General features: G+C 32.5%; 1 protein-coding gene across 3 annotated transcripts; it reads right to left on the minus strand.

Annotated features, from left to right (window-relative positions):
• Positions 1-1252: 1252 nt before the first annotated feature.
• On the minus strand, positions 1253-21826 carry NMD3 (NMD3 ribosome export adaptor). Of its 3 annotated transcripts, XM_039857359.1 has the most exons (16): positions 21679-21826; positions 21098-21154; positions 20063-20197; positions 18197-18293; positions 16318-16398; positions 15418-15546; positions 15048-15138; positions 13507-13585; positions 12718-12814; positions 10687-10804; positions 9553-9698; positions 6478-6590; positions 5609-5681; positions 4229-4335; positions 3027-3097; positions 1253-2599 (listed from the first exon to the last, which is right to left on the minus strand). In XM_039857359.1, exons 2-16 carry the CDS (start codon positions 21139-21141, stop codon positions 2466-2468), a joined length of 1515 nt encoding a protein of 504 aa, XP_039713293.1. In that variant the 5' UTR covers positions 21142-21154; positions 21679-21826; the 3' UTR covers positions 1253-2465. The 3 variants fall into 3 exon arrangements, with proteins under 3 accessions (XP_039713293.1, XP_039713295.1, XP_039713294.1); XM_039857361.1 differs by lacking the exons at positions 16318-16398; positions 18197-18293; positions 20063-20197; positions 21098-21154; positions 21679-21826 and adding exons at positions 15779-15869; positions 15957-16287; XM_039857360.1 differs by lacking the exons at positions 16318-16398; positions 18197-18293; positions 20063-20197; positions 21098-21154; positions 21679-21826 and adding an exon at positions 15779-16287.
• Positions 21827-22833: the final 1007 nt, after the last annotated feature.

Raw genomic sequence — 22833 nt, forward strand, 5'->3', positions numbered from 1 at the left:
GCATTGAGAATCTGGCATTATGTCTGGGGTAGTCCTGCTCAAAGAGCTTATAGAATATCTAATCATGAGAAAATACCAGACAAACCTCTATTTTGCAGAGGTCATTCTACAAAATAACTGGCTGGAACTCTTTGAAAATGTTAATTACATGAAACATAAAAACTTAGGAGCTAGTCCAGAAAATAGAAGTCTAAAATATGAGAACCTAATGCAATGTACAATCTTTTCTATAAAGGACTTTAGAATGAGACAACGGACAAAACCTCAATATAGTCCTCAATTAGGTAACAGTATTGTGTCAATGTTATTTTCTAATTTTGATCAATGTACTGTGGTTGTGTAATAAAATTCCTTGTTTGGGGATGTGGGGAGGGAACACAAATATTTAGGGTTACTCTTAAGTGGTTCCAGAAAAAACGAGAGAGAAAAAAAATGAGGCAAATGTTCACATTTAGCAAATCAGAGTGAAGGGTATCCAGGAATTCTGTGTTATTCTTGCAACTTTTTAAAAAGTAAATGTCCCTTGAGCTGAAAATAACGAAGTAATCTAAAGGATGAAATCAATATGAACACATTTACTATAATTAAGAGCCTAGAGAGCGGACTCTGGCATTGACTCAGTACTGACCGATAGGTGTGTCCTGGCACACAGCCTGGAGTTCTGGCTTCTACTGTGGCAAGGAATTAGCTTCATGCGGTTAAACGTGAATTGCATAAGCAACTCTCTCCCTCAACTGTTTCCTTGCTCATCAAGTAACTTTTGCCTATGAAACAGCAACTTCAAGTGCAGATCTGGCTACAAAAGAAGATAACTGATCATACTGACTTAGAAATTATATTTATAAACTGGGTTACAATCAGCTTCTTATGAATTTGATTAATACTAGCATTCCTAAGTTGTATCAATTCTGGGATATCAACAAGAATATTTTGGGACACATAGCCTAAAAACTATACTCTAAAATGTGAGATTTATCAAAACTGTATAATTCTGTGCAAGATCTTAGCTAACAGTTTTTCTTAGTTACATTCCTACACCTCGTCACAGCCTTATTTCACCCGATAGGTTTCATTCTACAGAAAAACATGACATCAAAAAAGAGTAAAACTGATTAAGATTAGTGGGAAACTATATTTTTCAGTGGGAAAACCAAATGACAAATACTGAAATAAATATAATTCCACTTTGGAAAATTGCACGAGATACTGTCATTTAAATATGACACTGATGCAATCACCTCAAGGACACAAAAACAGGGGAGAATGTTTTTATTTTCATGTTTTTGAATGTCTTGACATAGAATAAACAGACTACAAGCGAAAGCTTTTAAATATGTGAACAGAAAGGAGCCACAATAGAAAATTCAAGCATTTATTCATAACTTCAGAATTAAGGAGTCCAATCTTAAAAAAACAAAAATCTTCCATTCAGCACTTACTCAATTTCCTTATTTAGTGGTATTCCTAGAATTTTAAAATTAGCTCTTAGTTTTGGCACACTTAGGAAGTATGATCTTGCTTACAGAAATAGAATCTTAATATTTCATCCTCAGACACTTTAAAACCCAACCTAATGCTTTTCTTTTTAAGGATGTGGAAGGCATTCCTCATTCATCTGAAATCATGGTGTTATATAGCATGAAAATAACTTTTATTACTTCATCATCTGTATGTTGGATTCTAATATTCTTTTTGCTAGTGATGTATTAAATGACAGATATAGAGAAAATTCCTTCTTTCTCAATTTGTAAACCAAAATTTTAAAGCAAAATCCTTGAAGTGATAGGAAGACATTTTTATGACATAAGCAGCTATTGCCCTAAGCCACTGACGCAGGCAAAAATAACAAAGGTACAAGTGTTATTTAACCTTTAAATAATTAGTCTGTTTGCTACAAATCCAGAAATATTTTAAATATATTTCCTTCTCCAATAAAAATTAAGATAACCCCCAATTTAATAACTTTTGAGGAATTAATAAAAAATTAACTTTCCTCCTGAATGTCCAGTGATAACTGAACCCCAACTTCCCTACCCCAAGAACATAAAAATGATCTAAAGTGGATCAAAGTGCATAATAAATTCATACACTGTTTTTTACTAAAGCAATCAATATAAAGAATGTAAAAGTTTGTTTTATGCTTGGGAGATTTAGGTAACCTCCAAGGAATCACAACTTTTAAGTTTTTTAACCCCAGTGCTAACGTATCAGAAAATACTTGTCTCATAAAAACAAAATCACCAACCAAAAAGGAAACAATAAAATTCTACACATTCTCCATAATCTTTTGTTGCCTAAATTTTAAAACCATCAATCTTCTTCAGTGCTTTAACAATCAAAATATTTATTCAGGTCTAAAACTAAATTTCTCCTCTCTGAATACTGGAAGCATAGATGGAACAAACAGTAATTTTGTCCAACAACTTGAGCCTAGAGATGCAGAAACCATCTACAACGTGATCTCATTATGTCATCATCATCGATTCACCTTCTCCACCAGTAGCATCTTGAGAAATGTGAAGGTCTTCAAGCATCTCAGCCAGACTAATTCGAGGTGCTCCTTCATCATCTGTGTCACTTTCCACAGGAATGGCTGAATCTGAGAAAAAATACAAGGAAGATTTCAAATAAATAAAAATATGTAAATAGGCAAATACCTGCCCCCACCATTACTACTCTTACTTAACCATATTAAATCCAGAGCTCTGCTTTCATATCTAAAGTATCCATTTAAACATCCATTGAATGACCGAACTACATAAATATACGAATAAATATGCACTAGCGTAGGGGTCAACAACTTAAGGGATTACACTAGGAAGCAAATGATCTCAAATGTGGTATAGCAAACATTTTAATAAGTTTTACTGTTCATGTTTTTTCTTTAATAAATGTTTAACCAAAGTAGTTTTCAAAACACAATAAAAGTAAATTATGAAATCAAAGTTTAAGATACTAAAATATTCGTTCTGGGAGAATACATCTATATACAGAAGATACAACGTAAATACACTTAAAACACCAACCTCTATAAATGTTTACATTTTTTCTAATTGCCTCATCTTCTTCAAGATCTTCAAGGAAATCTTGGTATTGCCTACAGAAGAATAAAGAAATATTTAAATATTTCATCTTTACCAAGAAAGTATAAAGTTCTCTTTGTTTTTAGCACTAGAAAATAAATGTGTTCCAAGTATTAAAATCTTTAAAATATCTGAAGGTCAAATGTGAATGATAAATATTCTGACAGTTTTTAAATAATCTTTTCTTTCAAAATTACATGATAAAAATATAAACTGAATATAAGATGATGTTAATTTAAAAATAATACAATGAGAAGACCCTCTCCCTCCTTTACCTTCCCCAAAAAAGTCTTATGGCCAAGTTGAAATAAGATATTTTAAAGACTATAGATGAAATACTCAAATAAATTTATAATATCTAATTAATTTAACATTATATATTTATTTTTTTTTAATTTTTTATTGTTTTAGGCGAGGCAACCCTTGGTTGACCTCACAGATTGCAAGGATCTTGTCAGCTTACAATCCCTTTTCATTTTTTACGCCTACAGCACCCAGCCTTCCTAGGTGGTCCCCCATCCAAGTACTAACCAGGCCCGACCCTGCTTAGCTTCCGATATCAGACGGGATCAGGCTTGTTCATGGCCATAGACTACCTTATATATTTAATACATACTTACTTTAAATTACCTTATGAAAGTATATTTTAGAAATATCGGTTTCACCACTCACATTTAATAATACAATTTTATATAAATTCTTCATTTTTTTAGAAATCAGTGTCTTCACCATCATTACGACCACTTTTTAAATTATCCAATACACTTTTCTAGAACAAAATATCTTCATTTCTCCTTAAGTTGAGAAATAGCATATTTGATATCAATGAGCTATTTTCTTTTTATTTCAACTCATACGTACTCATTTGCTATTTGTGATATCCATAAGGTAATTACTTATTATATTTTGACTTTTCAAATGAATTGTTTACAATAACACTGCAATTGTCAGATTATAACACAGGAAATAATAACTAAATCTGTGCTAAATGTCATTATATCGTCTTATACTGGTAAGAATCCAAAATTAATATTGAGTGCCAGGATCATTGTATGATGACTATTTCTTTATAATATAAAAACCATAAAGACTTATCATAAGGACTTCCTCTGAGACAACATATAAGATTTTAAAAAAAGTGGGACCTTTCATCATCTGTATCCATGTTTTCTCTATCTCTTGCAAGCTCTTTCAGTTTCCAGTTTCTACGACGCTGACGTTTGGTACGGTCATAGCTCTTCTTGATTAATACCTAAAATTAACAGAATATTTACAAAGTTACAAAAAATGAGAACTAGGTAACAGGGCCTCAAAATTAATAAAGTTAAAAAATGAAAGGTTTAGGAATGCCAGGAAATAATCAAATTAATGACAGAGGTTACACCCCAGGGGAAAGAAGTAGGGAGGGATCCAGAGGCAGTGTCCAGAGAATTTTGAACATTTTTCTCCTGGTACTTAATATTTTACGAGAATGTATTATTTGTATAATTATTAAAATTTACTAAGTGAAATTTTCCAATGATTGAATTTTTTTCCTCTGTACCAAAAACTTCAGTTTATGGTGGGTTTTTGTGGGGGTTTTTTTGTTTTTTTTGTTTTGTTTTTTTTTACCAAAGTTCAGCTTTTAGGTACTATTCACATAAATCATTCTGAAACATTACTAAGAGACTTTTTCTCCCTTTTATGCCTACTAATAAGCACTTACAGAACTATACATATAGAACTATATATACCGTTCACAGTTATGTCTTAGAATAGATCAATATACTATGGAATAAATAAAATAGTATATAGTATTATACAATACAAAATCTTGTAAGACCATCTTGATCTCCTCTTATGACCTTGTTAGAAATATCTAGACTTACAACTAAACCATGCTTCTATTTCTTAATTTACTAATTAATAAAAGCACAACTGGGTGGTGAGGAATCCTTAAACCAAGACTTTATTTTTGATCACAGCTAGAGATCAATGTTTATTTTAAAAGATTAAGCAAGCAGAAGATAGGATCTTTCACATTTCACATTCACTATTGCTCATGAGTCTTTTAAACTCATGTTTAAACAGGTTTTTTTCAAGTCATTCTTTCTCTAAAAGTTGCAACTGTGAAGATCATTTTCGACTGCAATTATATTTAAACTGAAAAAACAGTTTAACTCCGCCTTCTTAACTAAACAATGCATGAAATAAGCTGAGCCTAAAAGAGTGAATCTGAATAAACTCTAAAGGTCATCAATTTTCACTGCAAATTTATATTTGTTTACGAATAGTATCAAGTATTTAGACAGAATATGAAAATCTGATTTTAAGGGCAACGAAAAAACTCTTTAAATCTTGGGGTTTCCCCACTAAAAATAATGACTTAAAATTAAGGCTTCTGCTATTATACCTTAACTGCAATTTCAAAAGAAATCTCTAAATTGTCTTGTTATTTGCAAGAATGTGAACTAGTGCAATCTACCCGTAAGAGTTACATCATTCCTCTTTAATACAGGAAAAAAAGAAAAAAATCTAAATCTTACCACATCTGGAACTCTATCTGGGTTCATTTTGTTGACATGCTGATCATTTAAGTTACAGTTTGCCAAATCAAACCTGAAAACAATAAAACACTTAATGGCAAAAACATTTTTCTTTCCATGTAACTTTTTATACTTTATAAATGATCGCCTAGAAGTTCCTCCTAAGATCAAACATTTAATATGCTTTCCCACTTCAAAAGTTTTGCAGTTTACTATACAGGGAACATGCTTCTATGGAACCCAGTAAAAATAATAGGGCACTCTTATCTCTTTAGTTTCACATATCCATTATCATCCACCTTACCATATACTTGTGAAGAAGCAAAACAGACTTATATTATCGGTCTAACATTAGGATTCAGTTAGATAGTTCCATTCGGTTTATAACAAAACAAACAAACAGAACCCCATTCTCTAGTAAAAGGAACTGAAACTCTAAGAGCAAAAGTAATGTTCAAGGCATGCTGATAAGCTCTGCATCAGAATGCACTGTCTGTCCTATGCCTGTAAAGACCCTTTATATACATGGCTGCCACATTTTAAAAGAAAATATTTGAGCAGCAGCATATGGATAATAAAAACTACCTAAACCTCCAAAAAGCTATATGATCTAATGATACAACTTCAGGGTTCAATTCTTTAAAATTTGGAACACATCACATTTTAAAACGATAGCCAAAATGGATTAACTATGGGCTTATGTCCAAACTACAGTTCAATTTAGTTATCAATAAAAAGAGCTACAAGGCTCGTAAGAACTCAACTTCTTTTTGGAATACACAACTTTAGTATTTTAGATAGCTTTGCTGCCCCCCTCTCAATTTTGCAATGCTAATTGACAGTTTAAAATACTATAAAATAATACGAACCCCAACACCAGGTCTCCAGGATTCAGAAGATGTCCCAAATGAGTACGACAAAAATACTGTTTATCTGTATTCATTTCAGATGTTTTCTGTACCCAGACTTCCCCAAGGGTATGCTTAACAGGAAAGAAAATGCATTCTTCAATAATATAAGCATAACTCAAAAAGCATTTCATAGAAAACTTACATACAATGTTGATTTTTGTTTTCTAATTTTCATTTAAAAGACAGGAATGTTTTTTTCAGATTTCTGAAACTTTGAAAATAAACTATGAGTACAGGAAAAGATTTATAAGGAATACATAAAATAAATACTTTTGTTAAGATTTTAGTCAAGGCTTTTATAAAACATTAATGATGTCACCTTAAAACAGACATATGTAGAATTTTCCAAAAAAAAAAAAAAAAAGAAGGGCCAATATAGACTGAGCAAAAAGAATAACTGAAAAAGTAAAGTCTTAAATCCAGAAAATATCCTAAGCAACTCCTTGTGTTTTACCCATAGTTTCAAAAAAAAAAAAAATCTAGCAATCCCAGAGGCCCCATTACTACTAGAGAATTCAAACGATATTAAATTAATTTTTTGGATGTCTACTATTTTGAGGTATAACACTTTAAAACTATTTGTTGCAGAAACAACATCCTTAGTTTGAAACTCTAAACTAGAAAAACATTAAAGTCCCCTTCCAACATGATTTTACAAGCAACTATAACTGACGTTCAGATTTCCTGACTTAATTACATATAGCACACTCCAATACCATTTACTAAAAACAAAACAAAACAAAAAAAAACAGACCCATATGGGATCAAGAGTAATACTAAGAGTTACAGACAGAATTACAGAATTTGAGATGAAAAAAAAAAAGAGGTAGGGATAAAGGGGGAAACTGAAATAACACACAGGTCTCAGATTTAGGAAAGAATTGGGAGAAAAAAAAAAAGTGAATGACCAGAAAGAGACTAAATCCTATGTAACAGGATACACTTTCTAGCTACTAGGCTGCTTCTATTAGAGACTTATGACCTGTTCTAGCTAAGTGTATTTTTTGAAAACCAGGAAAACATAGTATCTGCTTTTATCCCTAAGGGGAAATGGTATTCTTATACATATGTTATTAATGATAAAAGTTTCCTCTTAATTAAATTTTTTATTTTAAATAAAAAAGTGAAAAGTAGTGTTTCCCATTTCCGATGATTTTCCCAAATTATCAGAAGTTATTTTTGTCTCAAGACACAATATTACCTCAATAAAAATGAGCACCATTAGTATACAGACTGAGAGTGTCTAAATACTAATTCACAGTAAAAGAAATCAGACTTATTATACTCTTGAAGAAATACCTGGTATCAGATACGGGTAAGAATTATACAATGTGATTCTGGAACACCTAAATGTTGTGGTGTTATACCAGAAAGTAAGGATGCTTTCAAGGACTAGTAAAGTCATATAAAAAGGACATAGAAATAGGCCTACATTTACTAAAGAAATTGAATCAGTAATTAATAACTTTCCAAAACAGAAAGCACCAGGCCCAGACAGATTCACTGGTGAATTCTACTAAACATTTAAAAAAGAAATTATACCAATTATCTACAATCTCTTCCAGAAGACAGAAGCAGAGGGCATACTTCCTAACACATTTACAAGGTCAACATTACCCTAATACCAAAACTAAACAAAGACGTTACCAGGAAAGCAAACTATAGACCAATGTCTCATGAACAAGATGCAAAAATCCTCAACAAAATACAGAAGAATTGTACACCATGACCAAGTGGTATTTACCCCGTCTTCAAGGCTGGTTCAAAATCTGAAAATCAATTCATATGATCCATCAATTATATCAAAAAAGAAAAATCATGATGGCATCAACAGATACAGAAAAAGCATTTGACAAAATCTAACATCCCATTCATGTTAAAAATTCTCGTAAAGTAGGAATAGCAGGGAACTTTCTCAACTTGATTAAGAATATATACAAAAAACTTACAGCTACCAGTATATTTAAAGGGGAGACACTTGAAGATTTCTCACTAAGATAAGGTATAAGGAAAGAGTGTACCCTCTCATCATTCCTTTTCAATATCATATTAGAAATCCTAGCTAATGCAAAAAACAAGAAAAGTAAATGAAAAGTATATAGATTGGGAAGGAAAAAATTATCTTGTTTGCAGATGACATGATTATGTATGCACAAAATCTGAATGGACCAAAAAAATTCCCAGGATACAAACATAGCAAGGATACAGGATACAAGATTATAAACAAAAGTCTATTGCTTTCCTATATATCAACATGAACAAGTGGAATTTGAAATTAAAAACACGATACCATTTACATTAGCATCCAAAATAATTAAATACTTAGACAGAAATCTAACAAATATAAGATCTTTATGAGAAAAACTACAAAACTCAGATGAACAAAATCAAAAAAGAACTAAGCAAATGAGAAATTCCACGTTCATGGATAGGAAGACTGAATATTGTCCTGATTAAGTTCTACTCGACTTGATCGACAGATTCAATGCAACCCCAATCAAAATCTCAATGGGATACTAGTTTGAAAAAACATAAAAAGAACTTTGGGACATAAAAGGAAATTTGAATACAAATGATAATGTTTGTATGATAATATTTTAATTACGTAGAAAATGTTCCCATGTTTTAGAGATGCATACTGACATATTCAGTATTCAGTAAGACTATAGCTTATATTTAATTCAAAATATCTGAAAATTTTTTAAACTATAAAAAAGGTTAGCTTATCATGTGATTCTCCTGTGTAAACGTAAAGCAAAAAAATGCTTAATCATAATAATAAACATTTTAAAAAATGTCTCCAACATTAAAGAGAAAAAATTAACTTACCAGAGTATAAGTCTGTTCATTTTCACCACAATAACCAATGTTAAAAGCAAACAACATACAAACATGGAATGAATGCGGTGCTAGCTTTATTTGGAACATTTTGGAATTACCAACAAATTTTTTAAAAAATACAAATTAAAAAAAAAAAAAGAGACCAAAACAATAAGTTGGGGATGAAAAAAAGGCAAGCAGAATGGAACTCACCTTTTTTGATATCATTCCAGCACCTGCACTGCGTTTTAGGTCTCGGACTATGCTGCATTCCATCACAATAAACTCCTCTAACTGTTTGGGATGGCATAAACTATTGAAAGGGTGACTCCAGAAAGTGTTCCCATCAATATCTGCAACTAAGAATAAACACAGAACATTAAAGAACAAGAGAAATGAAGTATTTCAAAAGTCAACAAATGTTATAACTAGGAAGAAGTTGGTATATATGAAGTGGGAAGCATCAGTTCAACAGGAACCACAGTTGGCAACTCACTCTCTAGGGTCATCATTTATTCCTATAAATCAGCCCCAAACTTCTCACAGCACAAGAGAATTATCAGCCGTCAAACAAATCTTAAGTGATTACTACAATCAGAACACCGCAGAGCTAAAAGCCTTTCTAATATAAGGTCAGATCCAATCAGTTGTATAGTTGTTTCATGTGCTTACATTTTATTTTAGAAACATTATCAGCCATCTTAGCTGCTTAGTTTATGGGAAATAAAGTTCCACCTGACAGAAGTTCATCCCGATATTGTAAAAAAAAGAACTTTGACTAATAAATTCGAATTGACAAGGATAATAAATGACTTTCTGGAAAATACCAAAATAAACTTAATTTTTTATAAGAAAACTTACATTACAGGAAATAGTGCAAAAGATCAAGAAGTAGGAGATGCAAACAAGTACTGAGACATCTATAAAAATAGGGTCTTCTTTAAAACAGTTTTTATCAAGGGAATGTTAAAAATTATGTACAATGATGGTGAAATTACTTCAAATTTATAATTAAACTGAATATTCTACAGGTTTACAAAGTCAAATGTTCCACACTTTAAAATATTTGCTATACACTAAAATGTGGCAATGAACTTAAATAGTCACAAACATTTAATGAGGTAAATAAATAGATTTCATTAAAACTAAATGGAATAAAACTAATACATTTTTAAAGTTCACAGAATTGTTTCTTCAAGTAAAAAATATAAGGATAATTTACCAAAAGTAAAAAATGTAACTAATTTTTCAAAACAATATTATTGAGAATGTTTGATAAAATTAACAACATAAATTATTACTACTTGCTAGATAGAACTGTCAAGGCAAATAGTTCCTAAAACTTACCTTGGACGGTATTTGGATCTATGAGATGGATGGCGCTGGTAACTCGAATACACACACAAATCTGATTCATATTTCCCAAGCTTTGTGCCAGTTTTGGAGACAGACAAACAACATTATCCTAGGCATAAGAACTACCATTTAGAGTGAAGCAATTCCTAAATAAGTCTCCAAAAAACACTCATCAATGTAAACCTGACCCAAGTACATTTTCCCAATTCAAAACATTAAATTTTTTATTCTACATATCAACAAAGGTCCCAAAGAATCAGGCCTTTAGAGAAACAGAAAATAAACTATGCATTTTGTCTTAATAAAAATGCTTTAAAATTTTTTCCACATCTTATTCGCCAAGCTATTATTTCAATTTTATGTAAGAGTAACTGCTTATCACTCTATATTAACATAGTGTACATTCTGAGCAAAATATTAAACATCAGAAGGAGTGATTTTCTAAACTACCTGACTTCTCTCAATCTCCACAAAAAAAACAAATTTCAGAGAAGCCATGTTTCTCTTTCATGGCTACTTATAACAATATGTAATCAGAGATCTAATGCCCCCCAAAAGCATACCTCTATGTAGTACACTAGAAAATAATATCAGTAATGTGGTTTTTAAACTATATTAAAATATAAAAGAATCTGGATTATATTTAAGCTGTATCTATTCAAATCATAGTCTCCTCCACTGAAAGGACATTCTGTGCATCCCTAATAGCACCTGGTCTAGTCCTTTATAACTTTGTAAATCTCCAAAGATTAATCAAAATATTCCTTTACATTGTGTATTCATCCAGTTACTTATATGAATCACTCCAAGCACTTAATACACAAGGTGTTACATATGCCCTCAAACCTAAATTTGTATTTCCTAGCGTATGCACCAGGAAAATGTTAACTGTTTTAAACCAGGGGTTTGCAAAATATGACCTTCAAGCCCAGTATGGCCACAGCACACTTTTATAAAGTTTTGCTGGAACACAACCTTGGCCATTCATTTACATATTATCTATGGCTACTCTGTAAAACAGTAGCAGAGCTCAGTAGCTGGCAAAAGATTTTATATGGCACGAAAGCTGAAAATATTGACTACTTGGCCCTTTACAGAATAAGTTTGCTGACCCTGTTTTAAGCCATCACTTCATCCCTGGTACTGTACTACATCATAAAGTAGTGATACCAGCTTTAAAGTTTAAGAGTCACAGACCTAGGCGCAAATCCTAGCTTCATTATTTTTGTAGTTAAATAACTTTGGGCACGTCTTCTAACCTCCCAAAGCTTCAATTTCCTCATCTTCAAAATGATAATTTGATTTACTCCAGTTATTATGAGACGTAAAGAGGTAAAACATACTCAAGTACTTAGATATTAATTTTTATGAAATGCTCACAATTATGGCACTTATCATAATCAGTGTTTTAAATATCAACACATAAACTCCTATATGGCAGGAATCTCTAGAATACATAATCCCTGACACACAGCCTTCTATATAGTAGATCTTCAATAACTATTTATCAAATTTTAATTCATTTACGTTTTTGAACCAAAGTTTTACCATAGTACAATTAAATAAATTGATAATCTTACATTTTAAGTGTTATTATGTTTTTAAATCACAAAAGTGACTCTATGGTCTCATTTCCACATTACTGTTTATTTTCATAATGCCAAAATCCAGTTTGAACATATTCCAAAGTGGTTTAATGCCATTTCCTGTATTCAAAGTTTCACAGAACTGTCATGTGTCCACTAGGAACACAAATTTTAAGAAATATGGACATTAAAAAAAACTGCAATAGGCCTTTTAATTAGTACACCAAAATAAAAGGTATGTCAATTTATACTTTTAAGCATGATTACTTTTTAGTATCTTTTAACATGGCTTAATGTGTTAGAATCACTTAAGAAGGAAGTTATTCTAAATTTTTAACCAATCCCAAAAGGAAATCAGGAGCTAATAATTACATATAAACTAATTAACTACTTGCACTCTTTTATAAATATGGATTAATTAAATAAGAAAAAGTACCTTGCATATTGGAACAATTTCCAAAGAAAAAGTGCTTTTGTAATTGTATGTGTTACTACGGATATCCTGAGAGATGAGTCTCTGTGAGGCTTTGTATCTATTAAGAGAAAAATAATAATAAAAAGACAAAGGCCTTACTTGTATAGTCTCGAAATATCAATTTTCATCAAATCAAATCATCACTGTCCAAGTTTTGAAACAGCTACCTAATGTCTGCTATGGTGAAGCCTAATTTTAATTTTACCCATTCATATTTCAAAACCTTCAAAAACATGACTGCACCCTCACTATTTTCAACTTTACTAAAAAACTCCAAAACATGCCCTTGGCTCAGACCAATCTAGTCTATGTACAGCATCTATTAAAAGACCAATCTAGTCTACATACACAAGTCTTTCTTTACACTAATCTCAACTTTCAATATAAACTCTACCTTTGAAAATTTCCCATTTTAGGAGCAAAGTCCTTCCTCCTCCATGAAGCTTCTCCCCAAAGCCCTCTACCCCAATCTTTCTTTTCTCTTATTAAAAAATAAATCAGTGGTTCAATCTTACAGTGCTTCTTATCATGGGGTGGGGTCTAGATCCCCAAAGTGGTTCTTACATGCTCTTTGGCTAATACTTCCCTTAAACTGTCTAATCCAATGAATGCTTACTAATTGTGTAAGTATCCCTATACTATAATTTTAAATATTTTAACATAATTTTTAATATTTTAACATGTCTCAGCCTGTGACCTACATCTACTCCCAGCTCCTTGGACTTAATCACATTTAGGTTCAGAACATACCTACAAGGAACTGTGCACTGAAGAAATTCTACCATCTTCTGAGCATGCTGCTTTGAAGAATAATAGAAATCCAGTCCATCTTAAAAAAAAAAATCCACATGAAAATAATTCTGCAAAACAAGATTTTCCTCTAGTAATATAACTGTATAACAAATTAAACATGTATTTAAAAAATCAAATTATTAGCAAATATATTCTAACCACAACAATTAGGGATGTTGTATCATTTAAGACTTGTCTGATAAAAGGATAGACAAATCAGACAAATGATACAAAAATAAGATTCGCAATTTTAATTTCATACTAAATAAAATTCAAGGTCAAGAGGGGAGAGAAAAACACTAAACAGAACACAGAAAGATATTTTATGTAATAAATGGAACCATCTACCAAGAAGACAATAGTACACCTAACAACAGTATTGAGATGAAGAAAAAAACTAGTAAAAAGAAGAAATCAACAAATGTTAACACATGTATAAATCATTGTGGGAAACTAGTAAAAGACTATCAAAACCAAAATGAACGAACTGACCAAAAATAGGAAGGATACGTGGAACTTTAATAACCAACTATAAAGGTTAATTTAATTGAGATTATAGAATGTCCCAAGGAAGAATATAAACGATTTTTAAAAATTCATAGAACATTCATAAAATAATGTCCTAAGATTAAAAACACTTTAATTCCAAATGGTAGAAATTCTAAATATAAGAGCTAAAATTATAAAACATTTGAAAGAAACATAAAAGAAAATCTTGATTAGACTAGAGTTCTTAAACACTCTAAGCCAACTAACAGGAAATAACTAATTAAATATACATCGATTAATGAATACACACACTGGTTGAAAATAATGAAGTAGAATTATATGTAATGACAGGGAAAGCTTTCCAAATATATTATATAACATGTTAAGTCACAGAACATTATAGAACAAGCCCACATGAAGAAAACCAATGTTATCACAATTTGCATACAGAGCACATAATTTTACCATTATAATAAGACAAAATATGCTCTAAGGAGCCATTCTGGAATTATGCAAATATTTTAAAATTCTATCCTTAAGAAATCTAATTATATCATTTGTATATTACTGTTTATTATTACTGAGTTTAGGTTTCTGATTTAATGTATCCATCGCAAATGCCTCTAGAGATATGAAAAACAAATATATTACAGGAGAAACTAATCTCTGCATAAAACAAGTTTTAATGAATTTTCTATCATAGCACTTTACATTCTAAATGTAGTTGCTGGTTTACTCATCTTGTAGCTATTTAATGTAAATTTAAATTAAAATAGAAAAAAATTAAAATTCATTTCTTCAGTTGCACTAGCCACATTTCAAGTATTCAATAGCCACACATGGCTAGTGGCTATCATGTTGAACAATGCAGATAACTAAATTTTTTTCCTCCTAACGGAAAGTTCTTTTTGAAAGTAATAGTCTAGATATTATCAGTAAAGATAAAAGACCCCTTAGGTTAGTTGAAAAAGTTTTGACATCATTTCAAATGCTTTTAAATTTTAACTCACCATGAATCTCTTTGATACGAAGTGTATTCTGATGCATTCCATATTTTAAAATTAACTGTTCCAGATAGTAGAAAGTTTTTTTGTGCAAAGTCTAAACATAAATGCATTTATTAGGTTAATAGATGGAAAAAAAAAGAAAAGAAAGAAAAGCCACCTATAGAGCATACTGATTTTTAAAACAAAAACAATCTTGAAAGATTACCCAAAATGTAATAATGATATATTTCTAAAGATGAATGCTCCAGAAACATAGACTATCCTCAGTGCATGAAGGATTTTGGAAAAGGAGGAAAAGGTTTTACTAGATTTTTGTAACTGACAAAAATAAAATACAAGATGGTGGATTCACGCACCCACTTTCTCTCATTACCTTTTGCCTGACTTGAACCACTGCCTTCCAGAAATCCTTAGCTTCTACTCTATGGCAATCTCCACACATTTGGGGCTGTACAACATAATCCACCACAAACACTTGCTGAAGGATAGCACCATTCATCACCTGATAAAGAAAACGATCACATTCTTTCATTCTTTCTTCTCTGATTAATAATAAATATTTTTCTTAAAAGTAGACACTTTAACATTTAACTTAAAATCTTTTTCCATGAATGCTTTGAGGACATCAACGATACATCGGTTAAATTTAAAGTCATAAAAATAAGTTATACTATTTCAAGAAAGATACATAGGTTTCATTCATAGGATTTATTAGATTAACATTTTAAATTTACCTTTAGCTGAAGTGGTTGTAAGGATATTCTTTGTAGAATTTTTACATCTATATATACTTGTGTGTCTATGTGTGTATGTGTAAAATTCATTCTTAGAAGAAAAAATAAGACAAAAAAACTTTCAAAGAACATCCCTTAATTTAATCATTCCCAAACATTGCCAATCATCAGAAATCACCTGGGAAACTTTTTAAACATATTCCTGGGTCTCACATCCAGTTGAATCCAGTCTGATTCATTTACTGTGAGTCATGATGATCAGCCTAGTTTGCGAAGCACCGCCTTAGCTCATGTTTTTACTTCAATTCTTTTCCTAATAAAAATAACTTTGAAAAGATTATCTTAGTCCACTAATCATGAGCAATGGCTGCTCTTACTAGGGACCTGATAATCTGTGCAAAAGGTAACAAAGGGTTAAAATTTAGAGTGTATTCATGTACTTTTAAGCTGCTTAAGTCAAAAAATAACTTACAAACAGACCCCCATTTTAACTACCTACACTTTAACCAGGCTTAGAAAATGATACACAGCTTACTTACCTCCTTCTGAATAGTCAGTTTAACTTTAAGTCTCTTAGAATGGGGCTCAGTCCAAACAAAGCCTGCATCTACAAGCCGTACCTTCAACAAACAAAAAGAAACAAGTTCCCATGTAAGAAAAAAGATGAAAAATAATTAATAAATAGATTTCATAAAATGTTTAACAAAGGTGATTAGCATCACTACGCAACATAACCAGTAAAAAAAATTATCATCAAAGGTATGGCAACAAAAACAGTAAATAAAAGGACAATCTAATTAGATTTTAACTGGCATATTAATGCAACCGATATAATTCAAGCAAAAAAAAAAATATTTGCATGGGGAAAAAAATTCTTTTCCCTAAAAAAATTATACTTTTTTTTTTAATGGAGATAATACTTTTTACGAAAAAGTAACAACGTGTAACCTCATCATCTACTCTAAACTCTTGTGAACAAAAGTTTCTGCTTGGATTATTCTTTGTGTTGCTTGTGGCTCAAAAAAAAAAAAAAAAAAAACGAACATTCATTAGAGAGGATCTCATACACTGAATACTGAATCCACAATGGTAACCTCTGCCAAATCAACAGGATCAGTAGAAGCCAAAAACAGTATGCAATATGTGAGAAAGAGTGTAACTCGATGTGGCTAAAATGGGTGTTTTGAGAAAAGAGATGGGAGAAAAAGAATGGAGGTTGTTTCAATATTTTGGGCAGGAGTTATAGGTGACCTGAACTCAGAGGTGCTGGAAATAACAGAAGCAGAAAAGATCCAAGAGCTATTTTGGAAATAAAATCTACAGGATTTAATGATAGCTGCATATGGGAAGAAGGAAAAGAACACTCTAGAATGATACTCAAGTATCCAGCTTGGGCATCAAGATAATACCATTTTTCTGACATGTCCCCAATACCAAAAGCAGACTGGCATACGTTTGACACATAATAAACATCTGCTGAATTAACTAATGAATTATTAAGGCTCATCAGACATTTAACAAAAGCCTGAAGTATGAAAGTGAAAAGACCAAGTTAAATGAAAAAACTGACTCCAGAAAAAAAATTTAAAAACCTCAAACTATTAACAAACCTTCAGAAAAATTCAAGAACAGAACGCATCAAGAACATTCAAGACTCTGAAACTTACAAATATTACTGCTAGGGGGAATAAAAACCAATATAAAAGTTAGAAGATAAAGAAAATCTCCAAGAACATGGAAAAAAAGACAAAATACTACAAAATAAAGGTTAAAAACAATACAAAAGGAAAAAGGCAGTTTTAAGCCAGCAAGGCCAACCTTTGACTAACAGAAATTCCAAGGAGAAAAAAAGGAAAACAAAAGGAGAAATTTCAAAGAACTATTACATGAAGTTTTATCAGAGTTTAAAAGATAATCTGAAAGCCTTCAAACCAAGAGTCCATGTCAATTAAAAATATACCTGGGGGGAGTCATAAAGTTTAACAGAAAGAAAAATGAAAGTTGTATGTAGAGAGACAAAATGAAGACACTTAGGTACTGACTTCAAGTAACAGGCACAAATATTTTCTTTCCAGAGCAATAATGAAAGAAAAAAAACTGAATACTATAGCCCTAATACTATAACCTTCTAAATTAAGTTTAGTGATGGTTTTATATAAGTATTTTTCCCAAAAAAAATACTGTGCATAAGAAGTTCCCAATAAATAATGACTAATTTAACTCTAAATCTGTTAAAGCAGAGATTTTCATTTCCATAAAATATATATAACTTTAAACATAAAAACAGCATTTGTAGCACAGTGCTTACCAACAGCAACATTTAACAGTTTCTTTTGAAAAACCTACTCATACAAGGATTTTTCCAAAAAGGAGAGATTAAAAATATGCCTACAAAAAAATTTTAGCTATTTGACCTACCTTACTCAGAGGGGCTTTGATTTTTTTCAAACACAAAGCAAGAAGCTCCCTGGACTCTAATGCACACTGTATCCACATTCCTGGTGGCTGGAAATATCTGAGAGAGAAGATAATATTCTGAAGCCCAGCAGCTCTCAAGGAAAAACAAAAATTTCCATCTGAAGATATAACACTGATTATTAACCAGATATAATAACAACCTACAGTTGACCCAAAGCACTTAACCCAAATATATTTTAATAATTCTCAGTAGCTTTAATTAAAAAGCTTTAGTTAAAATTCTGAGTATCTGAGAAAGCCAGTCTGAAATAACCCATTAAAGAGGTCTTATTACTTCAAACACCAATAAGAATTACAGTGAGGAAGACGAAATGACAGAAAGTTCTTTAAAGCTAGGATTTGAAAAACAGGTAAAAATCATCTCAAAACGACATTAAAATGGTTTACAATGTACATCTATGTTTGAGAACAATTTCTCACACAGAAAAAAAGATAAATTAGTACTTCGTACTATGTATCAACAATAGTTCTGACTATTCATCTATTTCAAGTCCCTTACCAAATTTTAATTGTAAACATGTTTTAAAATCTTACATAAAACCTGACTAAATTAAAATTTAAATCGCTTACGCATGTGCTTTAAGTTTTTAGCTCAGCCCACCCAGGACTTAGAACATTGTCTAGCACATAGTAAAGGCTAAATAAATGCTCGTTAAATACGTAATACTTTCAAATGTTATGTAAATGTGCTTTTTTTTTTTTTGCCATACTTTCTAAGTGAATGTTCTGATTTTCATTTTTAAAATTCATTCAAAAACCTTATACAGGCCCCTTTGTTATAAGCATGCTTTTGGAGTTAGAAAGGACTTCATGTATCATCTAATAAAGCCCTTTCATTCCAATGACAAAATTAAGGTTTAGAGAGGTTAATTGGCCAAGAATTTCAAAAAGCTAGTTTGTGAGAAATCCAAGATAAATGAGATCTATTTGTCCAGTGCTTTTTTCACTCTTGTATGCTTTTAAGAATAGCAAATCTTTATAATAGCTTAAATCTCACAAATTGTAAACTGTAAACTCCCTGAAAAAGTACACATAATAGTTTCATGTGCTATGTATATATGTATATATTTATGTTTATACACACACACATATATACATGTTTTAAGTATTTTTCTGGAGATATATTTTTCGAATTCTCAAAAGGATTCATAACATCCCCCTGCCAAAAATTAAAAAGTTAAGAATCACTATAGTCCTAACCCATTTGGGAAATCACAGGCATATAATTTTATATAGGCAGTTTCATTGGGCAGTTTTGGGTTACTCATGGCCTAGTAGATATAAGCTGTTTATGCCAACAAGTTAATCAAGAAGGAATAAAATATTAACTTTTTTACTGAGCTTTTTTTCTATCAACTATAGCCATTTCAGTTACATGGGAACATTAATATATGTAATTTTTGAAACATTGCTAAATTGCTTAAAACATAAGGTGCTTTTTATCACACATAGTTTCTAGTAACTAAACAAAAAAAAATCCTCATGGTATTAACAGTAGTATGTCCTTAATAAACTGCTCTCATCCTTACAACATCAATTCACTATTAACTGTATACATCGCACCCATTAATCTCTTAACAGAAAAAGAATAGATTCAAATACCTTTACACTATCTTCACCAGATTAGCAGGGCAAACTAGGAAAGTACAAAATTGCAAATTCTAAAATCATTGGCAACACCAACATAAAAATTAAATCTCAATTACATGCACTTTATTTATGTATCTTAGCAATCTCAGCATATCCTGGTGGCTCTCCTATATATCGATCTCAACTTTAAGTAGGATAAATAGTACCACACCATACCTTTGACATTGTTTGCAGAAAGATATGGAAACCTGTTTTGGAATGCCTTGGCTGATGTCTACTTTACTTCGCAAACAGGCCACACAAATATTGGCAGGATTTGGACTAATTGGGACACCACACTCGCAGCACAAGCTTAAATAAATAAAGCAATAGTTTTTCAATTAGATTTCATAAATTCACCAGTTAAATTTAAACACCGTCAAACAAGCAAAAACTTTAAAGTTAGGCCATAATCTGCCCTCTTTCAAAGACTGACTGAGAGCAATCTTCAAAGATGCAGTAGTGAAGAACAACTTTTGAATACTAAGGTAAAAAAAAACAAGGATGGCCACAATTCCAAAAATCCTCAAAATATGGCCAATTTTCGAAGGGTCTACAGAATCTAAATTATTTCTAATAATCATTAGATAGCTTTACAGCCCAAAGGCAATTTTTTTTAAAGCCTCAATATAGGACAAGGACTAACAAAATGTAAACATTTACCCAGAGCAGAAAAATTTTAAAGGATAGAAAGAGTATCATATAGTTATTCAGTACACTGATGGGAGTATCATGATTCTAGGTATATCGGGAGCAGAAAATGTTTAAAAATCACTGATGCTGTCCAAAAGAAATGTTCTATAATCTGTGATGTCCAATACAGTAGACACTAGGCACATGTGGTTACTGAGGACTTGAAACGAGACTAGAACGACTGAGATACTGAATACTTAGTTTTATTTCATTTTAGTTACTTTTTAAATAGCTACTTGTGGCTAATGTATATCGTACTGAACAGTGCAAACCTAGAATGTATGATAAATATATTAACACTCAAAGCGAATATTTACTACTCCAACAAACTTCCCAAGTGAAAATGAATTCGATTTTCTCAGGAAATAGACTTCCGTATCCTTTCACTTAAGACAAAAAAATCACACACACCCCCCGCTTCAAAAAAAAGCTTTCCCAAATTTAGACGGTAAGTTTCAAAGACTCACTTTAACATCTTAAAATGTAAAGGTAATTGGGGAAAAGAGACGTGCGACTCACATGTGTCCAGGGGTGCGGTCAGCGGATTCTGTCATGTACTCCATTGTTCTGTATGCCCTGGTTTTAAAAAGAGAATAGTGGGATTTAAGTCATTTGACTATTCACCTATTTGTACAAAACATCTTTCTGCCTCTCTGAATAAGGAAGCCAAGCCTCGTAAAGCAGCAAATAAGAAAAACCAATTCCATTTGGTAACTCTGGAAGAACTAACTTCTTTAATCATGAAAACCAAGCAAATTTCGTAGTTTCCCATCTGCAAGACCTTTGGGCCACTAAACTCGGCAGCTGACCTCAGGCGTCCCCAGGACACCAACCCCAGAGGGCCCAGGGCAGGATTAGTGCGGGCCTCGGCCGCTCCGAACACCCCAACCCTAACCCCTGCAGCGGCCATGCCTGGGGTCAGCGCTGCAGGAGTCCCCGGACTATGTCACTGCGCCCGCGGGCCACCCACCCAGACCCGGCAGCGGCGCACACGCGGCGCGCACGCGGGCAGAGGCCGGCCCAAGCCCAGGGAATCCGCCCCACTCTCCCCTCAGGGATCCCTTGAGATAGTAGCCCGGTTCTCGGCCCCCAGAACCTACTTAGTGCCCCTGGGCAAGATCCAGATTTGCTGAAACACCGCAACAGAACAGACCCCGTGGCTGCCTCCGCCGCTACTACAGTCGGTTCCGGTACAATGAAGATCTCGCGAGAGAAGAACTCCAAATCCCGCTGGCCGAGAGACGCGAGTAAAGGGGCGGGAGGGGACGGCGAAAGGGGCGGGAGGGGACGGCGAAAGGGGCAGGCACAGGCGAGCGGAGGGGCGGGAAGGCCTGACAGCTGGGAAGGAGCCTGAAAAAAAGGCCCCGAGCTCCCTCGTCCAATTGGTGCCTGAGACTTACACTTACTTTTCATCTCCTCTCTTGGATTATCTTCTTTTCCGATTTTCCCGGGACAGAGTTCACTCCAAACCATCCATGCCCGCTTTTCAGATATCCTGATAGGGAGCTTGTTTCTTGGTTAAATGATTATGTAAGTTATCTGTAAACAGTACCACATTACACAAAGAAATGAAATTCCATGCAGGATAGTGCCTTTGTTTTGTTCACATCATGTACCTAATGCCTGCCACATCCTAAATGCTCAAAATGAATATTTAATAGGTGAAAGAAAAAAATGTAAGGCATAATCATTTGAGAAGTCTGTTATTTTTAGACTATTCTAATTATTAGAATGTGCTTTTTGTTAGTGCACTTAATATTTCCTAATAACTTCATACCTTGAGCTTAGAGCAGCACAGACCATGTCTAATTACTCTTTCTCATAACAGAATTTCAAATATTTGAAGAACATAACTATATTTTTTCTAAGTCTTCTCACCCCAAATTTCAAGGAATAAGCAAAGTCATCTTACAGAACTTGATCAAAAAGGCCTCATCATTTCTTGCCTAGGATACTCCCATTTATTCATTTTCCTTATTTCCAGACTCTAATCCATTCTTCTTAAATGCAAATCTGATTTTGTCACACTCCCCTGCTTTTAATTCTTCAGGGGTCTCTGATCACCTGGATTATTTCAATTTCTCTGCATAGAAAGAATATCCTTCAGGATCTGACCCTGAGAAACCCAGTCACATTCCTAAACACACAGCCATACAGCCCAACTAGCAGGTCAGCACAGGAACTAGTAGTCTACATTTGTTTAAGCCTGGGACACTCGATCTTAAAGATTAAGCTCAAGTGTCTTATATCAGTTT

The sequence above is a fragment of the Pteropus medius genome, unplaced genomic scaffold (genome assembly GCF_902729225.1).
Source record: "Pteropus medius unplaced genomic scaffold, Ma_sr-lr_union100, whole genome shotgun sequence".
NCBI classification, from domain to species: Eukaryota; Metazoa; Chordata; class Mammalia; order Chiroptera; family Pteropodidae; genus Pteropus; species Pteropus medius.

Bases quoted from the DNA above. Each gene is read 5' to 3' on its own strand.
- NMD3 (XM_039857359.1), bottom strand. From the start codon at position 21,141: ATGGAGTACATGACAGAATCCGCTGACCGCACCCCTGGACACAT. The intron at 6,591-9,552 runs GTGAGTTCCATT...TTTCCTGTTAAG, and splicing joins CTGGAATGATATCAAAAAAG to CATACCCTTGGGGAAGTCTG. The intron at 4,336-5,608 runs GTAAGATTTAGA...TGTTAATTTTAG, and splicing joins CAGATAGAGTTCCAGATGTG to GTATTAATCAAGAAGAGCTA.